This window comes from Taudactylus pleione, unplaced genomic scaffold (assembly GCF_031769625.1).
Source record: "Taudactylus pleione unplaced genomic scaffold, aTauple2 ptg000170l, whole genome shotgun sequence".
Taxonomy (NCBI): domain Eukaryota; kingdom Metazoa; phylum Chordata; class Amphibia; order Anura; family Myobatrachidae; genus Taudactylus; species Taudactylus pleione.
Genome location: NW_028284572.1, coordinates 5,412,888 through 5,440,042, shown reverse-complemented (window position 1 = coordinate 5,440,042; position 27,155 = coordinate 5,412,888). Strand labels below are relative to the sequence as shown.

Genomic DNA, 27,155 nt, shown 5'->3' with positions numbered 1-27,155 from the left:
CCTCCCCTGCGGTGAACAGGTCATACAGAGCTCTATATCCTACCTGGTGTTTGGTAGTTGACTAGAGAGCTTAGTGTGTATATATATATATATATATATATATATATATATGTGTGAGTGTGTGTGTGTGTGTATATATATATATATATATATATATATATATTGTGATAGGGACACTGGTAAAGTGGTCAGTGGTAGATACATTTCTCCTAGGTTTTTGACCTTTGTGTTTCTGAAACCCACAGGAGAAAGTCTGCAGTGAACAGATTTGAGTGTCTGCCTTTTGAAAAGCCGGTTTGGGACCTGGGGGTGTGGATGTGAGGAGAGGTAGGGCTCCATCCACAGGCCACACTGGGTTTTGGCCTTTTTGGCCTGTTAGCAGGCTCGTTAGGGTCTGCACCTGGAACTGGCTGATATAGGCTGTGTGTGATTGTAAGCTAGTGTCTCATACCTGGGAGAACAAGCAGACTGGCTGGCTCAGAGACACTTGCTAAAAAGTACCTGTAAGTCTTGTGCATACGCTTGTGTTGATGGTGGAGGCAGTAGGCCCCACTATTTCTTTAGAGAGGGAACCTCTTGTCTAGTTAGCACTCGGACAGGGCTAGGATTTACTTTTATGTTTTGTTTTCCTTTTTTGTTGCACAATAAAGACTGGTACCGACCAGCTAGTACGAGACCCCAGACTGGTGTACTATTTTTCCTGCTGCCGTGTGTGTGAAGAGGGAGTCCATCTACCCCATGAGAGGGACTCCTAATCAGGTCCTGTTACAATATAATATTGTATCAGATTGTATATCTGTGTGCATTGCATGTGACTTATGAAATCTGCCGTGTTATGCTGCCTTGTCAGTCATAACCTATCACTGCTGTTTCTCCTCATTAACCCTCTACGACAGGTGTGTGGGATATATTGGGTGTGAAACGATTGTCACATTGATACTCAGAATTTGGATAACTTTAGAGATATTGTTATGTCCAAAGAAACTGAAAGACAGGTGGCAGAAGCCCCAGAGCTGGTGTCATGTATAGCCTGTAAACAGGGTTGTCCTCACAGCACGTCATACAAGATGGATTATGTGGTCAGTGTTTTAAGGAGTCACAACAGCAGTCAAATCTACCAGCTTCTGGACAGGTACCTCCTTGGGTTGCCTTTGCTCAGATCATGGCGCAGGTTGCATACAGGTTGGCGGCTCCTACGTCGGACCTGATAATGGGGTACCCTCACCAGCTGCAACCTACTATGTTTATGTCCCCCTTTGCATCCGTCCTGGGTGGACATGTATGCTCACTCGGGTCTGAAGGTGGCTTCGTCCTCAGCAGCTTTCCGGCAACCGCGGCAAGCAGCTAGGCCAGTACAGCCAAAATCTAGAAAGGCGGTCAGTCTCACATGCTGTCCAGCCCTCAGATTCTGGTACATCTTCTGGTGAGTATGGGGATACACGGGTCTCCTCTCAAGAGTCACTGTCAGGAGAGGAACAGTTTTTCAACAGTACATGTCCCCTCCCTGATTACAACGGTCAAAGCTGTGCTAAACATAAATGATGTGGAACCGTTCCAAAGAAAGGGTCCAGTATTCAAACGCCAGAAAGTTGTGAAAGCTCAGTTTCCCAAATCTGAGCATCTATTCGGAACTTAGGGAGGAAGTATGGAGTTATCCGGACAGGAAAATCCATATTACAAGAAAGGTTGAGGCTTTATATCCCTTTCCAGTACCATCTGCATCCGCCTTTAAATGTTCCACTGATAAGAGACTTGAAGCCTGTCTCACGGCAGTCTTTTCTCTATCAGGAGCTGTTGTTTGCCCGGCCATGGGTATGGCCCGGCTTTCCAAATAAAGGTAAAGACGATCTGTCTCTTGCCAGAAGTGTGACTGTCCCTATCATGGTGGTTGCGTACGTACAGTCTCAACAAGGGTCGCCCATTCCGGATCCAGATTGGGTACTCCTCATGAATGATGCTAGCCTCCGTGGATGGGGAGCAGGGACAGGTCGACACACGTTTCAAGGAAAATGGACGACAACGGAAAACTGTCTGTCCATAAACGTTCTGGAACTAACGGCAGTATTCAAGAGCGCTTGTTCAAGCTCAGGAAATACTAAAGGAGCAGGCCTGTTCAGGTACAATCCAACAACGCCACCACAGTAGCCTACCTCATCCATCAGGAAGGCACGTGGAGCCAGGCTGCCATGGCGAAAGTATCAAACATTCTGATTTGGGCAGAATGTCATTTTCCAGCGAGATCAGCTGTGTTCATACCAGGAGTCCTCAATTTGGAAGCGGACTTCCTAAGCCAGCAGGATATACAGTAAACGCCAGAGAGGGGACTCTTCATCCACAGGTGTTTCAGAGCCTTGTGGACAGATGGGGACTTCCAGTGGTAGACCTCATGGCCTTGAGGCACAACCACAGGTTCCCCAGGTACGGGTCCAGAACCAGGGATCCTGCAGCCGAGTTTGTGGACACTCTGGCAGTAGACTGGAACTTCAGACTGGTGTATTTTGTTTCTTCTGTTTTCCCTTCTTCCAAGGGTTATCAGGAAATACAAGCAGGAGAGTGCAACAGTAATACTGATAGCCCCTGCTTGGCCCGGACGCCATTGGTTGACCGACCTACATAGTCTCTCCATAGACATTCTGTGGCCTCTTCCTCCAAGGCTGGACCTGTTAATACAGGGTCCCTGCCTGTATCCAGATCTTCCTCGTCTGTCTTTGACAGCGTGACTCTTGAGACCTCCGTCTTAAAGGGAAAAGGGTTTTCCAATTCTGTAATTCAGAGGGCACAGAAACCTTCCTCTGGTCGCATTTATTACAAAATTTGGCAATTTTCAGCGGTGTAAACTGAGAAAATGTGACCCTAGGGTGGTTAGGGTTTCTCGAGTGTCTTCTTTTTGTGAGGCTGGTTTAGACCGGGGTCGCCGTCTGGCCACCCTGAGAGTTCAGGCTTCTGCACTTTCAGTTTGGGTCAGCGAAGGATCGCCCCATTGCCTGACCTTAGAATATTTTTTCAGGGTGTTCTGAGGGTTCAGCCTCCCTTTGTCCCCCCGGTAGCCCGTGGGGTTTGACATTGGTTCTCAGGACTTTGCAGGCTCCTTCATTCGAACCCCTGAAATCAGTACACCTAGAGTGGTTGACAGCGAATACAGTTTTCTTCTGGCTATCGCTTCTGCCTATAGGGTCTCTGATTTGGCAGCCCTGTATTTTCGCTCTCTTTTGCTGATATTTCATCAGGATAGAGCTGTTCTTCGTACTAGAGCCGGGTACCTTCCTAGGGTGGTTTTCCGGTTTCATGGGAAATGAAGAAATTGTGGTTCCGACTTTGCAAGCTTCAGGCCTTTCGGCTAGTGAAGCATCACTGGATGTTGTTTGTGCCTTACGTATCTATGTAGATCGCACCAACTCCATTAGAAGTAAGGTTTTTTTTATTTGTGTTAGAGTAAAAAATGTGTCTGTGCCTGAGATCACTGAGACATTTAGACAAACCAAGAATAATAATTAAAAGGAGTTTATTAACACAGTAGCAATAATTAATCTTACTAATAGAACTGCAGTTCCTAAGATCAACATATAAAATCACATAGCAGAGATAATGTAACACTCTGCGTATAAACACCAATAATAAGAGTATTTTTGTGCTGTTTCCCAGAGGGCAAGAATTGAATAAATGTCAATGGTAGAGTAGGAATTGATATTCCAATCATAAACAAAGTTTCATAGGCTATAATATTGAAAAAGAATACTTAATTGCTCAGATTTGAAAAGCAAATGTCTCTTTCCCTCTGGAGAAAAAAACGTGCTCCCGCAATGAATGTGCGGCCACTCACCACTTGAATGAAATCAGTCCTGGACGTGAGCCAGAGTCGTGGAAGGTGAGTGCAGCTCAGCCGTTAAGGTCCTGAGCAAGATAGGCAGACAACCGGGAATCGGCTGCCAGGTAGATATCAGCCAGAGTGAAAACCGTGGTCGCTGGTCTTGTATGTGACTGCAACAGTGTGATGCGGATGACTGCAGGGGGCATACAGTCCAGGCACCTTAGCTCGGCTTATTGAAATAGACTGTGGTAGATGGACAAGAGCGGCAGTAAAGTCTGTTGTGCCGTGTTCCATATTCACGCACTCCAGTGTGTTCTCTGTCCAGATAATGGCCCTCAGCAGCACAGCACAAAGGTTATCAGTGATGGTTGGTGATCCAGAGAATATCGGCAGTTCAATGAGATAACCTGTGAGCCTTGACGCGTTTCTCCTCAATAGCAGAGGTTTTTTCAAAAGGCTGCCTTTTGATTGTTACTACTGTGTTAATAAACTCCTTTTAATTATTATTCTTGGTTTGTCTAAATGTCATAGTGATCTTAGGCGCAGACACATTTTTTACTCTATTTCTTGTTTTTTGGGGTTATCTAGGCAGGAATCCCCTTATGTCAGCTGCCAATAATTCACTGATTATCTCTGTTTGAACACAGCGCTCCACTATTTCTCTTTTCTATTTTTTATTTGTGTTGTATGGCTGTCATAAGCGAGGCTGGCCAGCTAACAATCAGACTGGCCACATGGTTGCATATGACAATTTCTCAAGCGTACACACAAGCTGATCTTTTTGTGCCGAACACGGTCACAGCACATTCTACTCGATCTGTGGAACCATCGTGGACGGTGCGTTGTGGAGCCTCTGCTGAACAAATATGCAAGGCAGCCACGTGGTCTTCCGTCCACACCTTTGTCAAATTGTACACATTTGACACCTTTGCCTCTCAGGATGCTTCCCTCGGGCGTAGGAGTCTCCTTTCTACTGAAATGCAGGAGCATCCCTGCCCTTAGGGGAACTGCTTTGGGACATCCCCAACGTATTTGCTATGGACCCCATGGACCCTGAAGAAAAAAATAAGAGTTATGGTATAACATACCTTCGTTAACTTTTTCTTCGAGGTCCATGGGGTCCACATTACACCCACCTTAACGCACCTGGTGTTATTGGGTAATCTTTTGTATCTCTGTGTTTTCCCTCTTCTGTGAGAAAATGGTCTAGAGAACAAGGGTTCTTCCTTCTTATCCTTTTGCCTTCTCCTGCTTGGGCTTTATAACAAACTGACTGCCTGTAGCCGGGGACGGGGTATATGTGGGGAGGACCCAGTGCATCCTGGCTGAGAGCTTGTTTTAACTGTTTGGTGCCTGGATCACTCCAACCACATACCCCAAATTATTTGCTGTGGACTCCATGGACCTCGAAGAAAAAGAGTTAACGAAGGTATGTTATACCATTATTTTTTTATTTTTACACACAATCCATCACACTTGATTAATCAGTATTTAAATGTGTATATAGTGCTGTTATTCTGTTGTTTATTCTTTGCTGGGTACACTGGTAGGGTCTTAAATGTGGCCAAATATACATCCTGCATATTTCACTCAAATTTAATGTCACTGGGATCTGGGAGCTGCCACACTCTGACCTATCAGAGCAGGTTCATTCATTCAAATGTGAGTGTCCACAAGTGACCTCTCTTTAATGTTGGATTTTTGTTTTGCCAAGTTCTATTGGATACCTACTGTACATGGCCTGAAGAGGACCAGCCCCTAGTATTTTGTAAGTTAAAAGTGGATAAAGAGGTGTCTAAATACAGTATACCCCAAGGTGTTGAAATCTGCAGACAGGCATCCTCTATGCTTTTGCAAATGCCGACTTGAAGTTCCTTGCAAGGAATGTAGTTATGGTTGCATGCTGCCTTACTAACCACTTTTCCAATGTTTCATCCTTTTTTTTTTGCATTTTAATCTTTAATAGTATTTTAACAAAAGTTATTGTTGCCTTTTTGTTTCTGTAGCCAGATATGTGTTTCATCCTGCTCTTTACAGAGTGTAAATTAACATATACTTTAGAAGTCACGACCAAAATAAAGGATGCGTTTAATTAGATGAGGAATAGTAGAATAGTGTGATTCTGGAGTCAATTAAGCAAATAATTGCCCACTATAATTATTGGCACCATCATTTTTAATGCATGACCCTGTAATGGCTATAGCAGGGACGTCCAAACTTTTTTCATGGAATGCCATATTAAGAAAATGACTGTGAACGGACGCCACACAATTTTTTCTCCCAGTTTGCCTCCCAATAATTAGGTTAGGGTTCTTTGCTGATAAATCTTATTCTAGGAAACACTAAAACTAATAGAAATATCTTGCTCACAGTTATGTCTTTATATGCCAGCCCAGAGCCCTCACTTGAGTATGTGCCAGTGCAGATCTCTCCCTTATGTGCCAGCCCAGATAGCCCCCTCATGTCCCAGTCCAGATCCCCATTATGTGCCAGCCCAGATCTCTTCCTTATATGCCAGTCCAGATATCCCCCTTATATGCCAGCCCAGAGCTCCCCTTTATGTGTCAGCCCAAAGCTCCCCTTTAAATGACAGCTCAGAGCTCCCCTTTATATATCAGCCCAGAGCTCCCATTTATGTGCCATTCCCAGAGCTCCTCTTTATATGTCAGACCAGACATTCCCCTTATGTGCCAGCCTAGAGCTCCCTTATGTGCCAGCCTAAAGCTCCCTTATGTGCCAGCCCAGAGCCCTCTTATGTTACTTACTCTCCTGGTCTGTGTCCAAGTGGGAGGCCTTTCTGGAGCTTGTCTGTCGCTTGCTGCTGTTGAGTCCGACTCCTTTGCAGGTAGTGGGGGCCGGCCTGGCAGTTGCATTGCTGAGCCGTGCTTCCACACAAGGAGCTAGGCTACCACTGGAGTCTGGGCAGTGGTATCCAGAGCTCTGGAGGAGTCCTGAACGTGGTGGGAGTCAGACTCTGACAAGGGGCAGGCCCCATTTGGCCATCAGGCTGCAGTTTGTCCACCCCTGGGCTGTAGGAAGAAATCTCAATAACTTTGATAGAATAGGTATTGTTGGGGATTGTTGGCAGGTTCTGGAAGACTGCTAAACCAGCTGCCATTTCATTAAGGTCAGTGTCTAAAGTGAAGTTAGCAAAGAAACCTCAGATAAAGATATCAGCAAGTTGAGGCAACTGTGTATAGAGATTATTGGAACAGTTCCTTAGGAAGCATTTCCTACCACCGATAACAAAACATTGACTGATGGAATTTCTTAAAAAATTTAAATCCAGATAAAATCTATGAAACCTCCATAGACTATTACTAAGACACTTTACTTTGCTGTTTTGCATAATTTTGGTTGCAATCTGACTAAAACATATGATACAAGCATTTTCCACACGTACTAATACAGAAAACAAATTATGGGCATATTCATTTGATATCTATTTGTTTTACAGTCAACAATCTGCAGAAGATCTTGCAAGAGTTCCTGTTAACTCCACTAGCAACATATTGAACAGACTATTGGTCAGTTATGATCCAAGGATAAGGCCAAACTTCAAAGGTGTGTTGCATAATATGTTTTATGTTGTATGCATTATGTATATAGAATAACATCATTTGATGGGCTTTCTCTGTATTTTGGTGCTGGTAAGAGAATTCGGAACTTCCTGATTTCTTATATTTATTTTATACAGAATTTTGCACTCATCTACAAAACATACGATGCTGTTATATTATTATTAAGCTAATTTGGTTATCTGTACACATTTCTAGTTTAATGGCCAAATATTCCATTGTAGAATCCCAATCTGTGTGGACATAATAAAGTAAATTTAGATATTGTTCAGGGGCGGCTTAAAAACTTTTGGGATATTGACCGCTTCTCAATGTGAGTGTCATCATCCTTTGATCATACTTGTTATACCTAGGTTACCAATTTGCATATTAATCAAAACTTTCAAATCAAGCAGCCATATCAGCTTGAAAGTAATTTTACATCTTAGTCTAAAACTGGCCATACACCTACACGACCAGCATAAGATCCGATTCATCATACGAATTCCCTACGATTCCCCAGAGCTCCCTGGCAGTCCCGGCCACACGATTGACACACGATGTACATACGATCTCACAATACGATGCATCGTGCGTCCGTCATGTGAGCGGCTTCATTTATTAGAAAAAAAAAGACTGATACACGCACGGGCAGATCCGTGATGCATGCATCTGTCTGTAATAAAATAAGTACAGATGCGGGGAAGGTTCAGTGAGAACCATCCGTGCATCTGTGAAAAAAAAGTGTTAAAAAAACGGCGTGCACCCCCCCAAACAGCAACCAGCCCCGGGCTTTTAGGGACCCAGTGCTGGTTGGGCAACATACGGGGGACAAGTGGCGTAGGGGTCTCCCGTATGTTAGCCCAACCAGCACCGGGCTAGTCAGAACCAGCCCTGGTCCCAGGGGACAAATGATGTAGGGGTCCCCCGTATTCTACGCAACCAGCGCTGGGCTCTGATCCGGTCCTGGTTCTGGAAATACAGGGGAAAAAATGAGTAGGGTTCCCCTGTATTTCCAGAACCAGCACCAGACCTTTTCTAGCGGGGGGCTGATGCCGCTGCCAGGGGAGCCCTTTCAACGGGCCCCCCAGCGGCAACATCAGCCCTGACCGCTAGTCAGCACAGGCCGGGGATCCCTGGAGAGCTGGGCCTCCCCCCCAATAAAGGGCTACCCCTCTCCAGGGCACCGCAGGCCCAGGGTTGATTGGGTGGTGTGGTGTAAATAAATAATAGCAAACATTGGATCTCATTCAGAGCCGCTCGCTTGCAAAAAGGGGCCGGGTATGCAAATCAAGCGATCGCTCTTTGCGCTGTAAGGACGCCCTCTATGTCTTAGTGAGTGACGGCAGTTAGCGTACGCGGCACTATAAAACCACCCACCTGTCACTCGCAGCACACATCATCTCCGGGAAGAGTCTGATTAATCGTGAACATCGAGGGCCATCGGAGCTGCTCGCAGTGCTTGGGGTTGACCAAACGATCAATCAATATCGACAGCCGCCCCGTCTTGTAGTGAGCCCAGGGGTGATGGAGCTGCCGTCGCTCACTGGGGCTCGCGCATGTATGCACACCGGAGCCGGCTCCGGTGTGCGCATGCACAGTGGGGGACCATCGACCCGCTTGCAAGCGCTGTGCGCTCTCGAGCGAGTCTGAATCAGGTCCAATGTTTGCTATTATTTATTTACACCACACCACCCAATGAACCCTGGGTCTGCGGTGCCCTGGTGAGGGGTACCCCTTTATTGGGGGGTCCCCAGCTCTCCAGGGATCCCCGGAGTGGGCTGACTAGCAGTCAGGGCTGATGCTGTGGCTGGGGGGCCCGGTGAATGGGCTTCCCTGGCTGCGGCATTAGCCCCCCGCTAAAAAAAGTCTGGTGCTAGTCCTGGAAATACAGGGGAACCCTACTAATTTTTTCCCCTGTATTTCCAGAACCAGGACCGGATCAGAGCCCAATGCTGGTTGCACAGAATACGGGGGACCCCTACGTAATTTGTCCCCCGTATTTTGGCAACCTGGCTGGTTCTGCCTAGCCTGGTGCTGGTTGGGCTTACATACGGGAGACCCCTACGTCGTTTGCCCCCTGTATGTTGCCCAACCAGCACTGGGTCCCTAAAAGCCCGGGGCTGGTTGCTCTTTGAAGGGGGGTGCACGCCTTTTTTTTTTTTTTTTTTAAACACTTTATTTTTTTCACAGATGCACGGATGGTTCTCATTGAACCATCCCCGCATCTGTACTTATTTTATTACAGACAGATGCATGCATCATGGATCTACCCGTGCGTGTATCAGTCTTTTTTTTTTAACAAATTATTATTATTATCCTTTATTTATATGGCGCCACAAAGGTTCCGCAGCGCCTTACACAGTACATAAATGAGCACACAAGAAAAACAGTTAATAGTAATACAAAACAATGCAGGACAAGGACAAGGTTATAAACTCAGCTGCAAAACACAAGCAGCAGGACATGAGCAACCAGGTGTTAGGTGCCATTGTGGGGAGTTAGGAGTAAATTATACTATAAGTAGGGGGAGGAGAAGCACATGAAGGATGAGGGCCCTGCTCGTGAGAGCTTACATTCTAAAGGGGAAGGGCAGACAGACAGGGGCGACACAGAGGGGTAGATAGTGAAGAAGGAGCATGGAGCAGTGGGTTAGGATATGTGCTGCGGAATGTGTGTGTATAAGACGACCTGATGTTATGTAAAAATTAAGTCCTTCATACATCTATCTCTATGATAGAAAATAGATTGTTTGTGTTATTTACATGAGAGATGTACAAAGTAAAGTAGAAGCACTTTAATTTGTGTGTTACATTTTAGCATCTATATACAGCCTGACAAGAAATGCAGCTATTATGGGACTGTCCCGCCATCCTAATACAGTAGTGACTACTTTAGTTCCAGCTGCTGGGTGCTATGCCATGCTCCTGTGAGTGGGTGCATCTCACATGCTAGACCCACTCACAAATGGGTGCAGCCATACATGATGTGGTCCCACAGGATGTTGCAGTACCCGGGCCCAGAATTTCTCTTGGCAGCCCTGGAGGTGACAGACAGAACGAGGAGGGAATGGGGCTTAGTAGTGGGGTAACAAGACCATGGAGTGAGGTAGTTGAGAGTGGAGGTACAGGAAATGTGGGGGAAAGAAGCAGAGGTTTGGAAGCAGACTGATGAGAGAAAAAAGGAAGAACAGCAAGTGGAGGAAACAGGAGGGGGAAGAGAGGGATGGATAAAGTAGAGGATTATGTGGACATAGAATATGGGGGTTGTGTGAAGTAAGGGTGTTCATGCTGTGGACAAGGTAATAAGTGAGATGTAAACTGGAGTGGAGGCTGTGAGATATAGAGACAGTGTGGCTTAAAGTTGTTAAATGTTCAAAAATACATGTAAAGAACAGTGCTGCTAATGTATGAGCGCAGCTCCAAAAGTGATATATAAAGGAGAGGTGTGTGAGTAGTGGGTGCAGGAATTAGTTTATAAACAAATGATTAAAGTGGATAGATGTGACCCAATTGGAAAAGGCAATACAAATTGAATGAGGACAAAATTACAATGTACCCGAGCTGATCCAGTCCGAAGTGTTCTGATCAACAAAGATCAATCAACAAGAGCAGTACACAGACAGGGGAGCACTTGCAGTGTCAAAGCAGTGAGTGCAGTAAGCAGTTGTCTGGATATGCATACAGCAGAAGATGTTGATTTTGTTCATTCACATAAGTATGTTGCTTGTTGTTTAGGAAGTGGTCAGGTTTTGAGTTTGTTTTCCCTCAGTTTTCCTCCAGTTTAACTCCGGCGTAACTCCGACTTAGTTATCAAATTGTATTTACATTTATAATCTAACACTTTGAAACTTAACACAAACTATGGCAGCCACCGACTATGCAGCCTGTGGGAGCAGTAATATCTAAAGTTACAAACATGTGTCTCTGTGCTCACTGATTGGGACCCCACCCCGAAAGCTCTAACACACACTAAATTGGGATGCAATAAAGTCTAAGATAAACAATTTGTGAGAAGGGGGGAGGCCAACACAGATTCACAATACATTCCTAACTTCCTTTAGATAAATTGCTCTTAGTATAGCAGTAGTTGTAATTTACCCAGTATAAATTTTCAAAACTGTGCTGAGGCAATAGTTGTAATTTACCTGTGGAAAATGCACGAAAATAAAGGTCACGATCAGCATACGAATACGACCGACAAGATGTGCTGCGCATCTGTTCATACGATCCAATTTAGGAGCGCGCATCAGATCGCAGCCGGGAATGCATGATTTCTACACGATTAATCGTGCGACGCGTCGAAAATCGTTCAATCGGACAGAAATCACGTTGGTGTATGGCCAGCATAACGGAAATTAAAAGCGCAAAGGGAATTAGAAATGGACAGAGCACTTAAGAAGTGTAACGCTATAATATTTACATCAAGGATGTAAATTTTGAACCCGACATTTTATGATCCCATAGAATAGTTTGTTCTCAAATTTGTACTCTACAGCCAAAATAACAATTTGTAAGGGAACTGTATCAGATTGGTTTACCATAACATTGAAAAAGTTTGTTGTTCTGATTGATATAGGGGTAGGAGGACAGTTTTCATTTGCATTCTTGCCAATAGTTCTGAGTTGAATGGCTTATTATTTCAGAAGGTTGTCCCAGTCCCAACCAGTTTGACTACTAAACAAAATCACTGGACGTCACTGGCAGTTTGGAATTGCTAAATCCCAGAGTTGCTAGGCATCATATTTGACTGATTTCGATGGTAAAACCCATATTTTTTTCCCTGTCTATTTCTACGCCCTTTACGATAGACGCTGCTGTTAAATAGAAGTTTGAATCCGCTGTCAATATGCTGCATATGCAAAGGAGCGAACAGTTTAGTATGATCTGTGCAGGCTTTGGTGTGTAAAGTAGAAAATAAATGGTTAAAAAAAATGTGTGAGGTGTCCTCCCCAAATAAAACCCTAACCACCAATGAACCCCTGAGTCTGGACCTGGAAAATCAAGGGGAAAAACTGGTGTGGGGTCCCCCTGAGTTTCCAATAACCAGCTCATGGCTGAACCAGCAGGGGTGCTTATGCTATAGCAGGGAGACAACAGCGTGAGGTCCCCAGCTATAAACTGGTCAGCCCAGGCCCGGAATTCCTCTGGAAGTCAGGAAACCCCCCCATCAAAAAGTGGGGTCCCCTCTCCCGAAGAACCCCCAGGCCTGGTCTGAAAGCCCGAGTCTATTTCCTGCATCCCTGGTGCCAATGGATCCATGGTTAATGGTGTGATAATTAGATAATATTGTTCTGGGACTAAAGGCCCCAGCAAGCCTGCCTCGGCATGCCAGCATTTGTGGAACAAGTGCCAGCATGCCCGAACATTAAGTGACCGCTGGCATTTATAGTCCCACTGTAAAGAAAATATAAAAATAATGACAAAACTCGCACATCGTAGGTATAAGTCATTTATTAAATTTAAAATCAAAGAAGTCATACTCACCAACTTCTTGGATTGGATCTTATGGGGTCTATGTAGGCATCCATAGGTCTTCAGAAAATAGATCCTAGCTGGACACACACTGTACATGGTACAATGACTAAGCCAAAAGGGTCACTGTCTGTCATTCCCATTGCAGCTAATAGTGAAGCACTGATTAGCTGAGAGAGCTGTTCATGTTTGCATTTTTTTTCTTTGCCCACTGTATTTAACAGTCATGTGCGCAGTTGGACTTCTCAATGATGTCCAATAGTGCATCTCTTGGAATTCAGGGCCTGATTCAGAGCCGGACGCTCTGACCAGAGCGCTCGCTCTGAATCAGTGCCCTCCTACCTAAAAATGGAGCGGCCTCCTGGCCGCTCGCATAGCTGTGGGTGACCACCCACAGCATATGCGAGCAGCCAAAAAGATGGTCGCGATGGTCAAGACCATCGCGACCATCGGGCTTGCGACGAGACCCTGCGGTAGGGTCTCGGTGACCGCAAGCCCTGGAGTGATTTTGGCTCTATCAGAGCCAAAATCACTCCCACTGACATCACTAGTGATGTCAGTGGGGCCGGACCCAGGCGGTAGGCGTTCCCATGGGAACGCCTCCGTCTGGCAGCCACGCCCCCGGCACGCCCACCAAAGGGGGCGTGCTGTCAGTCACCATCGACAGCACGCCCCCTTTGGTGCGAGACCCGGAGCGACAGCTTGGCTGTCGCTGTCTGGGTCTCGCGCATGTGCACGACGGAGCTCCCTCCGTCGTGCACATGCGCTTTGGGGTAACATCGACCCGCTTGCGAGCGTCCTGCGCTCACAAGCGGGTCTGAATGACCCCCTCAGTTCTCCCCAAGGATGTTAAGGATTGCATTTGGGTGAAAGGGGGATAATTTCCATTTTAGTGAGGCCACAGAGCCTCTTTTCTAGTGCAAAGCATCCTAATTCTTCTTACTCATGTTCATAGGTGATGAAAGTTTGGATGTTGGCCTACTGTTTAAATGAGAGACATTTGTGGTCCAGCCAGATGCGCTTTAAATGTTAAAATTGTCACATGAGACATAGAAAAAGGGACAGCCCCAACATTCCCATAATCTAATGATTTAAGACCTACCTAAGGGGTGAATTGAGAATTGGAAGTAAAGCAAAAATATGAGCAAAGCAAAAGCATATTGTACTGCAGGTGGAGCAGGTTTTAACTGTGCATAGAGATTTAGAGTTGGTAAGGGTGTGTCCTAGCTGAAATCTAAATACTGTATCTGTGTAAAAATCTGTCTTGTATCTTTGGGCTACATGCAAAATATAGCATCACAGCCAGTGGTCGAAGTGGGAATTTTGAAGCGGGGGTATGGAAAATATAGAAGTGCTGGCAGTGGTGCAAGTAGAAAAAATGAGCCAGTGGCAATATGAATGCGCCCCGAAGGTTTTGTATGAAAAAAAGTAAAAATTTACACATTGGCACTGATAGGAAAAAAAGAAGCACATAGGCCCCCACAGGAAATAAATAACACATAGGGGGCAGAGCTGGATTAAGACCTCGTGGGGCACTAGGCAGCATACCGGTTTGGGGCCCCCCTAGTCAGATCAATGTATTATATATATGGATCCGACTAGCTACCCATGCAGACCACATTTTTTAAGAACTTTCTGTGCTCTCGAAACCGGCAAACGAGGGGTCAAGAATATTCATATAGAGTCTATACCAATATTTTGGACATCTCATTTGCCAGGTTCAAGAGCACAGAAAGTGTTTGAAAAATGTGGTCTGCATGTGTAGCGGTCATGCCCCATTATTATTCCTGTGCCCCTCCCCTTTCATATGTCTCTCCTTCCTAGCCCTGTATCCCTGTCTTCCTCTGCATGTATTTCTCTTGCTCACCTTTTCTCCCTATCTCTGTATGGGAATGGGATTGAAATGCCGGCGGCTGTTTAGCTGTTCAAATCCCGACAGCAGATGCCCAACAGGAGGAGATCCCGACTGGGGTCGGTAAGTATCCTAACCCTCCCCTGTCCCCCCCCCCAACCTTCCTTTAGTGGTGCCTATTCCCGGCACCCTAAACCTAACCCTCCCAGGGGAGTTCCTAACCCTAACTTCCCCCTGATGGCGCCTAACCCTAACCTTCCCCCCTAGGGGTTCCTAACCCTAATCTCCTCCCCCCCCAAAACCTAATGCTAACACCGCAAGCCTCCCTAATACTAACCCTCTCCCCCGTGGCTAACACTAAGGGCACCCCGGACTTACCTTCGTTCAAGCTGGCATCCTCAGCGTTCCGGCATCGGGATTAACATAGCCATCGGTATTTCGATGCCTATGTTACATCCCTTGCCGGGATTCCACTGTCGGCATTGAGACCGGCGGCCACTTCACTAAACCCCCTCTCCATCTCCTCTCCCTTCTTCCCCCATCTATCCTTCTGTCTCTTTCCCTCTCTTTTCTCTATGACTTTCCCCCTGTCATCCCCCTTTTTTTTCTCTCCCCTTATTTTCTCACTGTCATAAACCCTTTTTTCTTCTCTTAGTCTCTCCCCCTCTTTTCTGTTTCCACTTTTCACACATTCTCTGCCTCCACTCCTGCATGTCATTCTTCAGTTATGTACCTTCTGTCTCAGTCTCTGCATACCTGGGTGTCACTGCTCCCCGCTCTCAAGACACAGGACACTGGGAACGGACTTACACTCTCAGCTGCTTGAATGTCACTAGAACCAGCAGACAGCAGCTTTAGGTCACATGTAGCCAGTCCCGGTAGTGGCTCCGTCCTCCTCACTCGGTCAGTGTATCATACAGAATGTCGTCCCGCCCCCTCGTTCCCTACTGCCTGCGCGGTCAATGTGACACCCTGCGCAGACTTTCAAGCAGCAGCAGCCAGGCCCCCAATACTCCTGGGTCGTAGCGAGCCGAGCGGCGGATCACTGATGGGCTGCACTGCAAGGCTCCGGAGCGTGGCTGTGTGGCCAGTCACTCTGCATGCAGGCTGTCTGCTTACATGATCGGCGCTCAAGCCACGTTTCCGCGTTGAGCCTAAACTTTACAATCTTTAAGAAAAAAAAAAACGGTAAAAAATGTCAGTGCTCGAAGTGCCGGTATGTCATATTGTTGTATACCAGCACACTTCGAACACTGATCACAGCCCAAACTATCATAGGGCCTGATTCAGACCCACTCGCGAGCGGCTGTCCGCTCGCAAGTGGGTCGATGTTATGGACTGAGCATGCGCACGACGGAGGGAGCTCCGTCGTGCGCATGCGCCAGACGCGACGAGCGAAGGAAAGTCCTTCGCTCGTTGTGTCCGATCAAAGGGGGCGTGCTGTCAATGTTGATTGACAGCACGCCCCCTTTGGTGGGCGTGCCGGGGGCGTGCCTCCCTGACGGGGGCGTTCCCACGGGAACGCCTCCCGTCAAAAGCCGGCCCACTGACATCACTAGTGATGTCAGTGGGAGTGATTTTGGCTCTGATAGAGCCAAAATCACTCTGGAGCTTGCGGTTGAAAACCTCAACCGCAGGCTCCGGCTCGCAATTTCGATGGTCGCGATGGTAACGACCATCGCGGCCATCACAATGCACGCTCGTATAACCTGTGGGTGGTGACCCACAGCTATACGAGCGTCCAGGAGGACGCTCCATGAAAATGGAGCCCGGCCCTCATTCAGAGCGTGCGCTCTGCTCAGAGCGTACGGCTCTGAATGAGGGCCATAGTCTCCACACAACTGCCACAACCAGCTCATGCTGTGACCATTTTTGTTATTATTTATTTAGAAACTTTTTTTAAAATGTCAAAGGTCCACACTGACAATCATCCTAATCATCATCACAATCTTTGCTCCAGGGTTGAGCGCTCAAGACAGATAATCCACTTAAATGGTTGTGTCCACCTCTAAGTAGATTGCAATTGGACACACCTTTACTGTGGTGTGGCATAAAAGGTCAACATTCAGAAGGTCGACACCACAAGGTCGTCTGGTTCTGAATGTCAACAATCAGTACATTGACATAGACATTAGGTTGACCATCATTCTGTAGACATGTATTTCAGTAGATAGGGTTAAATGGTTGACACAATGAAAAGGTTGACATTTAGCATGTCAACACTAAAATGTTGATTATTTTAGCCTAACCCCTAAGCCTAAACCTAACCCTAAAAATCATGAAAAACCACGTGTTGACCTTTTACTGTCGACATGTTAATGTATCAACCATTTAACCCTGTCAACCTAAATATGTCTACAGAATGATGTTCGACCTAATGATCTTTTGACTGTCGACATTCCGAATGTATCAACCTTCTGATTGTCGACCTTTTTATTGTTAACTAGTCGACCCTCTACTGTACTTGGCCTACTCTTACACGCTCCTTCCCTCTTCCATTCCCTCTCTCTAGAGGCACATGCTATGCTTAATATGGATGCAGGCATATGATTTTGTTCATGCTCAGTATGAAAAAGTTTATTCTTTGCTTAAAAATAGGATTTGTGCCCCAAAATGAGCAGTAGTCTATGAGAAGTTAGGGAAAGTTATATGTAATAAAGGAGAGGACCAAGTGTTCAAGTAGCGAACATTATGAACTGACACTTTGATATTTGACATCCCATGCACAGCGGAGTCACCAATCACATTACAACCATGTCATGTGAGCATAATTTACTTAAAACCTTTTTTTGTTTTCAGCATCAAAGTACCATTCACCATCATCAAGTTGATGATAATCGATGGTGCCTTGAGTATGCCGCCGTATCAGGTTGTACTTAAAGCATATCTTCAGGGACTTTAAATGCTTCTTTATGTAGATTCATCTATTTTTTTATTTTGAATTACACGTATTGTACACTATTACTTTTATCTTAAAATGAGCTGCTTTATGTCTGCATCACAAAGTAGAATCACTCAAATTTTGGATTTCCCCTCTCAATCTCATCAAACACTGAGAATTATACAATTGCAGCCTTGCTCTAGGAGGTCAACTAAAATCAGAGCCGGCCCTAGGCATAGGCATTTCAGGCAAATGCCTAGGGCATTTGGAAAGCCTTAGGGGCATCCTGTGGCTCGGCGAAAGGGGTTGCAGAGCTATCGGCGGTGCAGCCGGTGCATTGCATCGGGACTACAACAATGAAGAGGCCCATAGCAGGACAGTACTAATCCCCTTCTTATCCTCCAGTAAGGTACGTTGGAATCCCCATAACATGTGGCCCGTGGGTGACTCATTGGCCCTCATTCAGAGCCACTCGCTAGCGGCAGTACGCTCGTTCCGAGCGATGTTCGCACATCTGCGCATGCGTACGGTTTTTAGTACGCATGCGCGAACCAGTCAGTGCGGCCGAAAATCATTTGTACGCAATATAGCGAGTGCCTGCTATTTTGAGTGACAGAATGAGGCGTATGTGGGTGGTAACAGGGGAAGGTGCTTGAAAACGGGGAGTGGAGATCCGTTCGCAGGCGTGCTTAAAGGTCAAAACGGGCGTTTTAAGGGAGTGCATAATTAATACAGCAGCGTCATTGACCACGTCACTTGTTTTTTTTTAACTCAGAACTGCTCGCAAAATAGCGGTTGAAAACACCAACCACAAGAATAGCGAGCAGTTCATACGCTGTACGATGTACTCGATTAATCTAATAAATAGCAGACATGACGTATGGTGCGTGCGGCCAGGGGGCGTTTTTATCAAATAAACGAGCGTATGTTTTGCTCGCTCATTCAGACTTAGAGGTGTGAACAGACTGCAATTTGCGAACGGATCATTTGAATAGCCACCCCTTGTTTTTGAACGAACGACCGCAAATAGCGAACGGCTCTGAATCAGGCCCATTGTTCCCAGCCGGGTGTATTGCTTCTGCTGCTCTCTCCGCAGTCCACACATCACCATAGCTGCAGGCTACAGCTGGGCACACTTCTACTACACTTGACCAGGCTGTCACTAGACTCTCTGAGACCCATCCTGTCCCCCCGAGTCCCCGCCCCCTCCACTTTTTATTCTACATGTGCCCTCCTTTCCTGACCAAGACTCTGCCCCATAACCCTGGGTCCCCGCCCCTTCCTCTCCAGTCCAGTGACAGTCTAGCCCTCTGTCACAGCCTCTCCTGTCATGTGCCATGATGGAGCCCATCCCCAGCAGGGATCGTACATCCTCTTCCAGGACAGGCAGGTAAGTGCCACTGTCATCTAGGGGGGTGGTATCTTTATGCAATGGGGAGGGGTGTATTCTTCGTATTTTTTAGGGACAGGGGTAGCCTAACCTCCAACATGACCCGTTCCATTAGATACAAAATGCTCTACTCCTGGACATCCCACCTAATGTATGATTGAAGTCACCTGTGTTGAACTAGGTAATTGATCAGACAGGTGTTTCAGCACAGGTGGCTGCAATCATAAATTAGCTGAGAAGTCCAGGAGCAGAGCATTTTGTACCTAATGGAACGGGTCATGTTGGAGGGTCTGGGGTAGGAGTGTGTTTTTAATACTGTCTGTGGTGGAGTGGTGTATTAATGTAGTGTGTGTGTGTGAGGGGTGCGTTCATTTTATCTGTGTTATAAGTTATATGTGGGACACTGATGTTCTCTATATTATATGGTGCTCACTGCGACGCTCTCTGCATTACATGGCCCTCACTGCGACGCTCTCTGCATTACATGGCCCTCACTGCGACGCTCTCTGCATTACATTGCCCTCACTGCGACGCTCTCTGCATTACATGGCCCTCACTGCGACGCTCTCTGCATTACATGGCCCTCACTGCGACGCTCTCTGCATTACATGGCCTTCACTGCGACGCTGGATGAGGGGTGCTGTGCTGGATGAGGGGTGCCGTGCTGGGAAAGGGGTGCATAATGAGGCCAAGGGTGCTGTTCTGGATGTGGGGTGCTGGATGAGACCAGGGGTGCTGTGCTGGGAAAGGGGTACTGGATGAGGCCAGGGGTGCTGTGCTGAGAGGGGTGCTGTTCTGTGAAGCGGGCAGTGAAGGGGTAGTATGTGGTGCTGTGAGGTGGGCAGCAACTGGATAAGTGTGTGTGCTGTGTGTGTGTGTGTACATGTAGCTATATATCTATCTAGAGAGAGAGAGAGAGAGAGAGGGAGACGTAATAGATAGGTTAAAATAGGGCTAATGAATCACGATTATGTGTCCTCTGGCAGACTCCTAAAGGAAGAAAGAAAAGAAAGAAAGAAAAGGGAGGAACACCTAAAGGTGCATACACACATAACGATTTGTTACCAACGATTTTCGTTAACGATTTTACTTCAGATTTTTCCCTTGAAATAAATAAACGATTTAGTGTTTTGTAGTGAACGATTTTGTCAACAATTTCATGAACGATGAACGATTTTTTAAGCATGCGTACAGTGAATGGACATTGTTCATCGTTCATTCTGTCAAACATGAACGATTTTCTGAACGAAAATCGTTCTGTTGGACAGTCAGAAGGGATGATGAACAATAACTACCAACTACAAATGGTAGCGTGCATTGGTAGTTATCGTTCATCGTTTGCTGCTTAAAACCGAACAATTTTTTTAACGACTTAACAATAACAACAACGTCGTTCCCGACAAATCGTTAAAAAAATCGTTACATGTGTATGCACCATTAGAGGTAAGTGATACTGAGTATCATGTATGAAGAGGTGGGAGAGTGTCTGTAGAGTGTAGTGTGGTGGGATTATCTGATAGGGGACTCCAGCCAAAATCTTGCCTAGGGCACCAAATTGGTTAGGGCCGGCTCTGACTAAAATCACACGATTAACACATTTTAAGCCATTAAGGCAATGATCATGCATCCAGATTTGTTGAAGTTAAGATATCCAACAAGGAGCCACCTGCAAAAGGTTGTCTCATCAGTGATCTGGTATAGACAATGAACAGCAATGATCAGTTATTTAAACATATATGCTGCAAAAAACATTGACGCAACATACAGGTGATTTTGATGGTGTTTCTTAACATAATGGGAAGTTTGAAGAGACAGATGCTCTGTAGTAAATGGTTACTGACCCAATAAAGCCAAGCTGTGATTCCTATATTTTTCAGTGAAGCATCCCAAGTATGAAAAAATGCTACTGCAGGTAAGCAGATGCAGTCTAATTGTGTATGTATACAATTAGATGTATCATATTTAATGATGTACAGGTGAAAGAAATGATGGCAAGGTTTTTGATGCTCTAGTTTTGAAAACATCTATAAAGAAGCAGATGGCTCGTAACTATACAGTGATCAAAGAGTAAGAAAAGTAAGAAAATAAGTTACATTGAAAATACACATTAAAGGGCTGATAAAGTTGCTACAGCTGCATTGGTCAGATGAGTTGCTCTTCTTCAATGATTACACCAAGGATAGGGCTGTGGCAGTTGCACAGTGATGATGATGATGATGAGTATTAAAGCAATAGATATATAGAAGGGGGTACATACAAAAATATGCCTTTCTTTCTATGCACACAGTGCTGGGGAAATTATGCCTGACTTGTGTTCAACTCTGCATCGTCCACTATATAACTATGGAGGTGGATGGTCAGCCTTAAGCTGGGTAGACACCTGAATGACGGTGTGAACCAGCGATGCGATGAGCGATGCAATAATACATAGCACGCTTTACACACTGCACGATCTGGCATACAATGGCGCAATGTATTGTTACATGCTGCATGTAACTGCACCGGGTTGTTCATTGCATCGCCATGTGGGACAGCCAGTGGGACAATGCGATGAATGACGGCTCGGGCGTACACACTATACGATGTGTATGATATATTGTTCTTATCCGTGATAGACTGGTATATCGTACGATGGATTGTCTAGTGAGTTTTAGCCTTATGTATACAATTGTTAGGATTTTTGCTACTTATTATTATTATTATTATTATTATTATGAATAATAATCTCTGCTATATGTTTATAAACATATATAGCTATTATAGGCTGTTGCAAAAACACATTTTCTATTTATTTATATCATAGTTTTTTCAGAATCATTGAAGTTGTTTTTCACAGCGCAGCAGAAAGCCTGCCCAGCAATTACACCATGTAAATACCTGAGAGGGACATACGTATGAGGTACATTTTACAGACCAGGAATGAATATCTTTGCTCTGCTAGTGTACTTGATGTTATTGCGTGGGCTGAAATCCACTGACAGTAATGTGCTAGTAGGGAAGTGGGTTGCTGTGGTAACCACTTTAAGCACTACAGTAAAATAAATATATTTTGAAATCATACTCTTCTGGATTTGCTTTAGTCTTTTCTATAGTGCTGCAGAGTATCCTGGTTTTTGCACCTCACTGCCCTGTTCTTTGAGTGAGGATATATATTTTTTTATATATAGTTTTGTTCGGTAAGTGTGGGCAAAATACTGCATTGTTCACTTTTAAAATAAGAGACCATTAGTTTAGGAATATCTAATGTTTAATCTGGTTGTGTTGTGTGTTATTGTTCTACAAAACACCATTGATGCCACTTTATGTAAACTAGGCATGTAGAGATTGCATACATGTTATACTACAGGAGTCAGCATTATATGAATGAGCTACCCAAGGACCCTATCCTATCCCCATAATGGTTTTTGCTAAATATGATTACAATGCAAATAGAGGAAGTGAATGCTGACTGTGGTATGTGAGTAGTGTCCCGGACCCAGCGCCTGTTTTAGAGATGGACGGATTTGCAGAGTCGCACACAAGCGGCTGTGCAATTACGTCCATCTAAAATGCTAATGTAGCAGGAGATGTGTGTAGGAAACAGTCACCTCATTGCTGCATCTGCGATCCCAGCACTCTGACTGAGGTTGCAGCCTGGGATCACCGATGGTTGCTCCTTCGACCAGGAAGCTGAAGCTTACAGCAGCCTGACCGGTTTCTGGTCACTTGCGAGGCCAGGAAATCTTTATCCACCGTTGCAGACCCTGGCCTCCCGGAAAACGGGGGCAACACGTCCCCATTTCCGGGAATGGTGGCCAGCCACGCCCCCACTCCGCCCCCCAAACACTGCAGCATTTCAATCATGCTGCAGCTTGGGGGGGTCTGCAAGTGAGATTGCAGGAGCCCAAAACATCGGAGATATGTGCTAACCATCGGGTTAGCGTACATCATTGAATCAGGCCCACAGTACGAAGATATTCCAGTTTATAACCGCTCTCGATAACTTGTCAATCACTTGACTCTGCATGATGTGGATAACACAGAGATCATAAAAAAAGGGTCTGTCTAGAAATTATTAAAATGTTACTATTCTCTAATTCAGCCACAACTAAGGTTATTTTACTCCAAATAGGAGGCCCTTAAGTTTATTATGGAACAATCTTTTTCCAGATTGACCACCAAGAATTGATCACTTCTGCACATTTCTCATACCATTGTATCCCTAACTTGGACTGTTAAGTGGTTCCCTCTGTGGTGTTCAGTGTAGATGAAAGTTAGGGTTACAAATCTTTTCAGAAAGCATTCTTGAATAAAGAATATTTCAAACATATTATATCTCTGCACATATAAATCAGAGAAGGATAGTATTAGGTTCAAATAATAGAGCATCTCATTATTAAAAAATAGATAGGAGACATAAATACATTATAATGTAATCTGCAAATGTCATGATATGATATTACAGGTTGAGTCTCCCATATCCAAAATGCTTGGGACCAAGGGAATTTTGGATATCGGAATATTCCGTATTTTGGAATATTTGCATACTATAATTAAATATCTTGGGAATAGGACCCAAATCTAAACAAAGAATTCATTTATGTATTATATACACCTTGTACACACAACCTGCAGGTCATTTTATACAATATTTTCCAAAAATGTGTGGCTAAAACAAAGTTTGTGTACATACATGAAATTAATTTATGTTTCATATACACCTTATACACAAAGGTATTTTTATACAATATTTTTTTAATAAGGTTGTGCCTTAAACAAAGTTTGTGTACATTAAACCATCAAAAAACAAAGGTTTCATTATCTCAGTCATGCCAAAAAAAATCCTTATTTCGGAATATTCTGTATTTCGGAATATTTGGATATGGGAGACTCAACCTGTACTCTATTTACTCCTGTTTCCCAAAGGGAAATTGACATGGCTTGAGGGATCTTTTGATTAAGATTAGGGGCTGGGCATTTCATAGCTCTTCAAGGATTTTGGTGATTGGGTTAATTTGCATATTAGTAACAAGAGTTAGTATGCTTAGACATTTATGACCTTAATCATAAACCCTTATATGTTCCCTGAGCCTCAGTTTATGCAGACTGGTCGGCTTGTGATGCCAGGAAACTGCTTCTGTGGACGCAGCCCCAGACCTTGCCACTCCTGGAAAACGAGCCCTGTTTCCGGGAACGCCGGCTGTCCTCGCCCCTTAAATGCCTCTGCCTGTCAATCAGGCAGAGCAGGGCCGGATTATAGGCGGGGCGAAGGGGGCGGTCGTCCCGGGGCCTCCACACAAAGAGGGCCCCCACACATTGACAAACTTTCCCCACTACATTTACTATTAAATTGCTGCTGATACCGTGCACAGCGGCTGCTCAGTTTATTTAGGCAGGCGGCGGCTATACACGGGCTACTTTGTTTACTTTGGCGGGTGGACGGGCGGCTATATACGGCGGCTCAGCTCTTTCTTACAGCGGCCGCCGAGGAACTTCTCCACAGTCGGGGTCTCGCGAGATGATGTCATCGCGAGATGATGTCATCATCCCGCGAGACAGTGACTGTGTGATGCTGCCGCTCTGCGACGTGAGTGAGACGCCCAAGGCGCACTCATTGTCGCTCCTCGAAGGCTGTCAAGTCAGCCGCTGCAAGCCTGCTGCACATCTGACAGTGAGATCAGCTCACTGTGTTGGTTCCCTGGCTACCTGCCCTGTGAAAGACCTATAGAGCAGGTAGTAATCATGTCTCCCAAGCCAAGTCCCACTCAACAAGCACCCCAAGTCCAATTGTTTCACTTATATATAGATCTATGTGTACATATATAATATATATATATATATATATAGATCTATGTGTATATATATATATAGAGAGAGAGAGATCTATGTGTATATATATATGTATATTTATATAGATCTATGTGTATATATAAGAGAGAGATCTATGTATATATATATATATAAATATATATATATATATCTATATATACATAGATCTGTGTGTATATAGAGAGAGAGATCTATATGTGTGTATATATATATATATATATATATATATACAGTCAGGTGCATAAATATTGGGACATTGACAGAATTTTCATATTTTGGCCTCTATTCACCACCACAATGGCTTTGAAATGAAACAAACAAGATGTGCTTTAACTGCAGACTTTCAGATTTAATTTGAGGGTAATTACATCCAAATCAGGAGAACGGTGTAGGAATTACAACGGTTTCTATATGTGCTTCCCACTTTTTAAGGGGCCAAAAGTAATGGGACAAACTAATCAATCCTAAATCTAACTTTCACTTTTTAATACTTTGTTGCAAATCCTTTGCAGGTAATTGCAGCTTGAAGTCTGGAACGCATAGACATCACCAGACGCTGGGTTTCATCCCTGGTGATGCTTTGCCAGGCCTCTACTGCAAGTGTCTTCAGTTCCTGCTTGTTCTTGGGGCATTTTCCCTTCAGTTTTGTCTTCATCAAGTAAAATGCATAATCAATCGGATTCAGGTCAGGGGATTGACTTGGCCATTGCATAACATTCCACTTTTTAGCCTTAAAAAACTCTTTGGTTGCTTTTGCAGTATGCTTCGGGTCATTGTCCATCTGCACTGTGAAGCGTCGTCCAATGAGTTCTGAAGCATTTGACTGAATATGAGCATATAATATTGCCCGAAACACTTCAGAATTCATTCTGCTGCTTTTGTCAGCAGTCACATCATCAATAAATACAAGGGAACCAGTTCCATTGGCAGCCATACATGCCCACGCCATGACACTACCACCACCATGCTTCACTGATGAGGTGGTATGTTTTGGATCATGAGCAGTTCCTTTCCTTCTCCATACTCTTCTCTTCCCATCACTCTGGTACAAGTTGATCTTTGTCTCATCTGTCCATAGGATGTTGTTCCAGAACTGTAATGGCTTTTTTAGATGTTGTTTGGCAAACTCTAATCTGGTCTTCCTGTTTTTGAGGCTCACCAATGGTTTACATCTTGTGGTGAACCCTCTATATTCACTCTTGTGAAGTCTTCTCTTGATTGTTGACTTTGACACATATACATCTACCTCCTGGAGAGTGTTCTTGATTTGGCCAACTGTTGTGAAGGGGTTTTTCTTCACCAGGGAAATAATTCTTCTGTCATCCACCACAGTTGTTTTCCGTGGTCTTCTGGGTTTTTTGGTGTTGCTGAGCTCTCCAGTGCGTTCTTTCTTTTTAAGAATGTTCCAAACAGTTGATTTGGCCACACCTAATGTTTTTGCTATCTCTCTGATGGGTTTGTTTTGATTTTTCAGCCTAATGATGGCTTGCTTCACTGATAGTGACAGCTCTTTGGATCTCATATTGAGAGTCGACAGCAACTGATTCCAAATGCAAATGTCACACCTAGAATCAACTCCAGACCTTTTACCTGCTTAAGTGATAATGAAATAACGAGGGAATAGCCCACACCTGTCCATGAAATAGCTTTTGAGTTGATAGTCCCATTACTTTTGGCCCCTTAAAAAGTTGGAAGCACATATAGAAACCATTGTAATCCCTACACCGTTCACCTGATTTGGATGTAATTACCCTCAAATTAAATCTGAAAGTCTGCAGTTAAAGCGCATCTTGTTTGTTTCATTTCAAAGCCATTGTGGTGGTGAATAAAGGGCAAAATATGAAAATTCTGTCAATGTCCCAATATTTATGCACCTGACTGTATATATATATAAAACATTTTCTTAGGGTGACGAGAAATGGTGGTATATAGGGGCCCCCACAGACCTTAATCCGGCCCTGAGGCAGAGGCATAGCAGGGCCTGCGTATCTGCACATGAGCAAACCCCCAGCTGGGGCAACGTGTCTTGCCTCACACTTTGGTACAGATTGCATAGCCATATAAGCTACAGTGGGAGTAATGAACGATTACATGACTTGAGACTTAGGTAAGAAAGAGTTGCGAGACTCTCCCACTCCGTTTTACTCCAACACTATTAATAAGATAAATACCTGAATTAACCACTTAACTGACAATTTATTTTCCAAAAACCGCTCCAAAATTGTCGTTTTTTTTTAATGAGTGAATTAAGTGAGGAACATCTATTTTAACTTATCCAAAATAGTTTCATAAAAAAAAAATATATATTTTTTTTAAGATTTGTAAATAAAAATCATTTTTAAAGATAACTGAACATCAGAACCACCATTGGAACATTGGAAACAT

The 27,155-nt window shown here is 44.6% G+C and overlaps 1 protein-coding gene across 1 annotated transcript in view; it reads left to right on the top strand.

The window, feature by feature from the left end:
• The window catches only part of GLRB (glycine receptor beta), a 118,397-nt gene that overhangs the window by 50,891 nt on the left and 40,351 nt on the right, over nucleotides 1–27,155 (top strand). Inside the window, exon 3 of the mRNA XM_088475314.1 lies at nucleotides 7,266–7,372. Coding sequence (XP_088331440.1) covers nucleotides 7,266–7,372 — 107 coding nt within the window. The remainder of the gene's footprint in view (nucleotides 1–7,265; nucleotides 7,373–27,155) is intronic.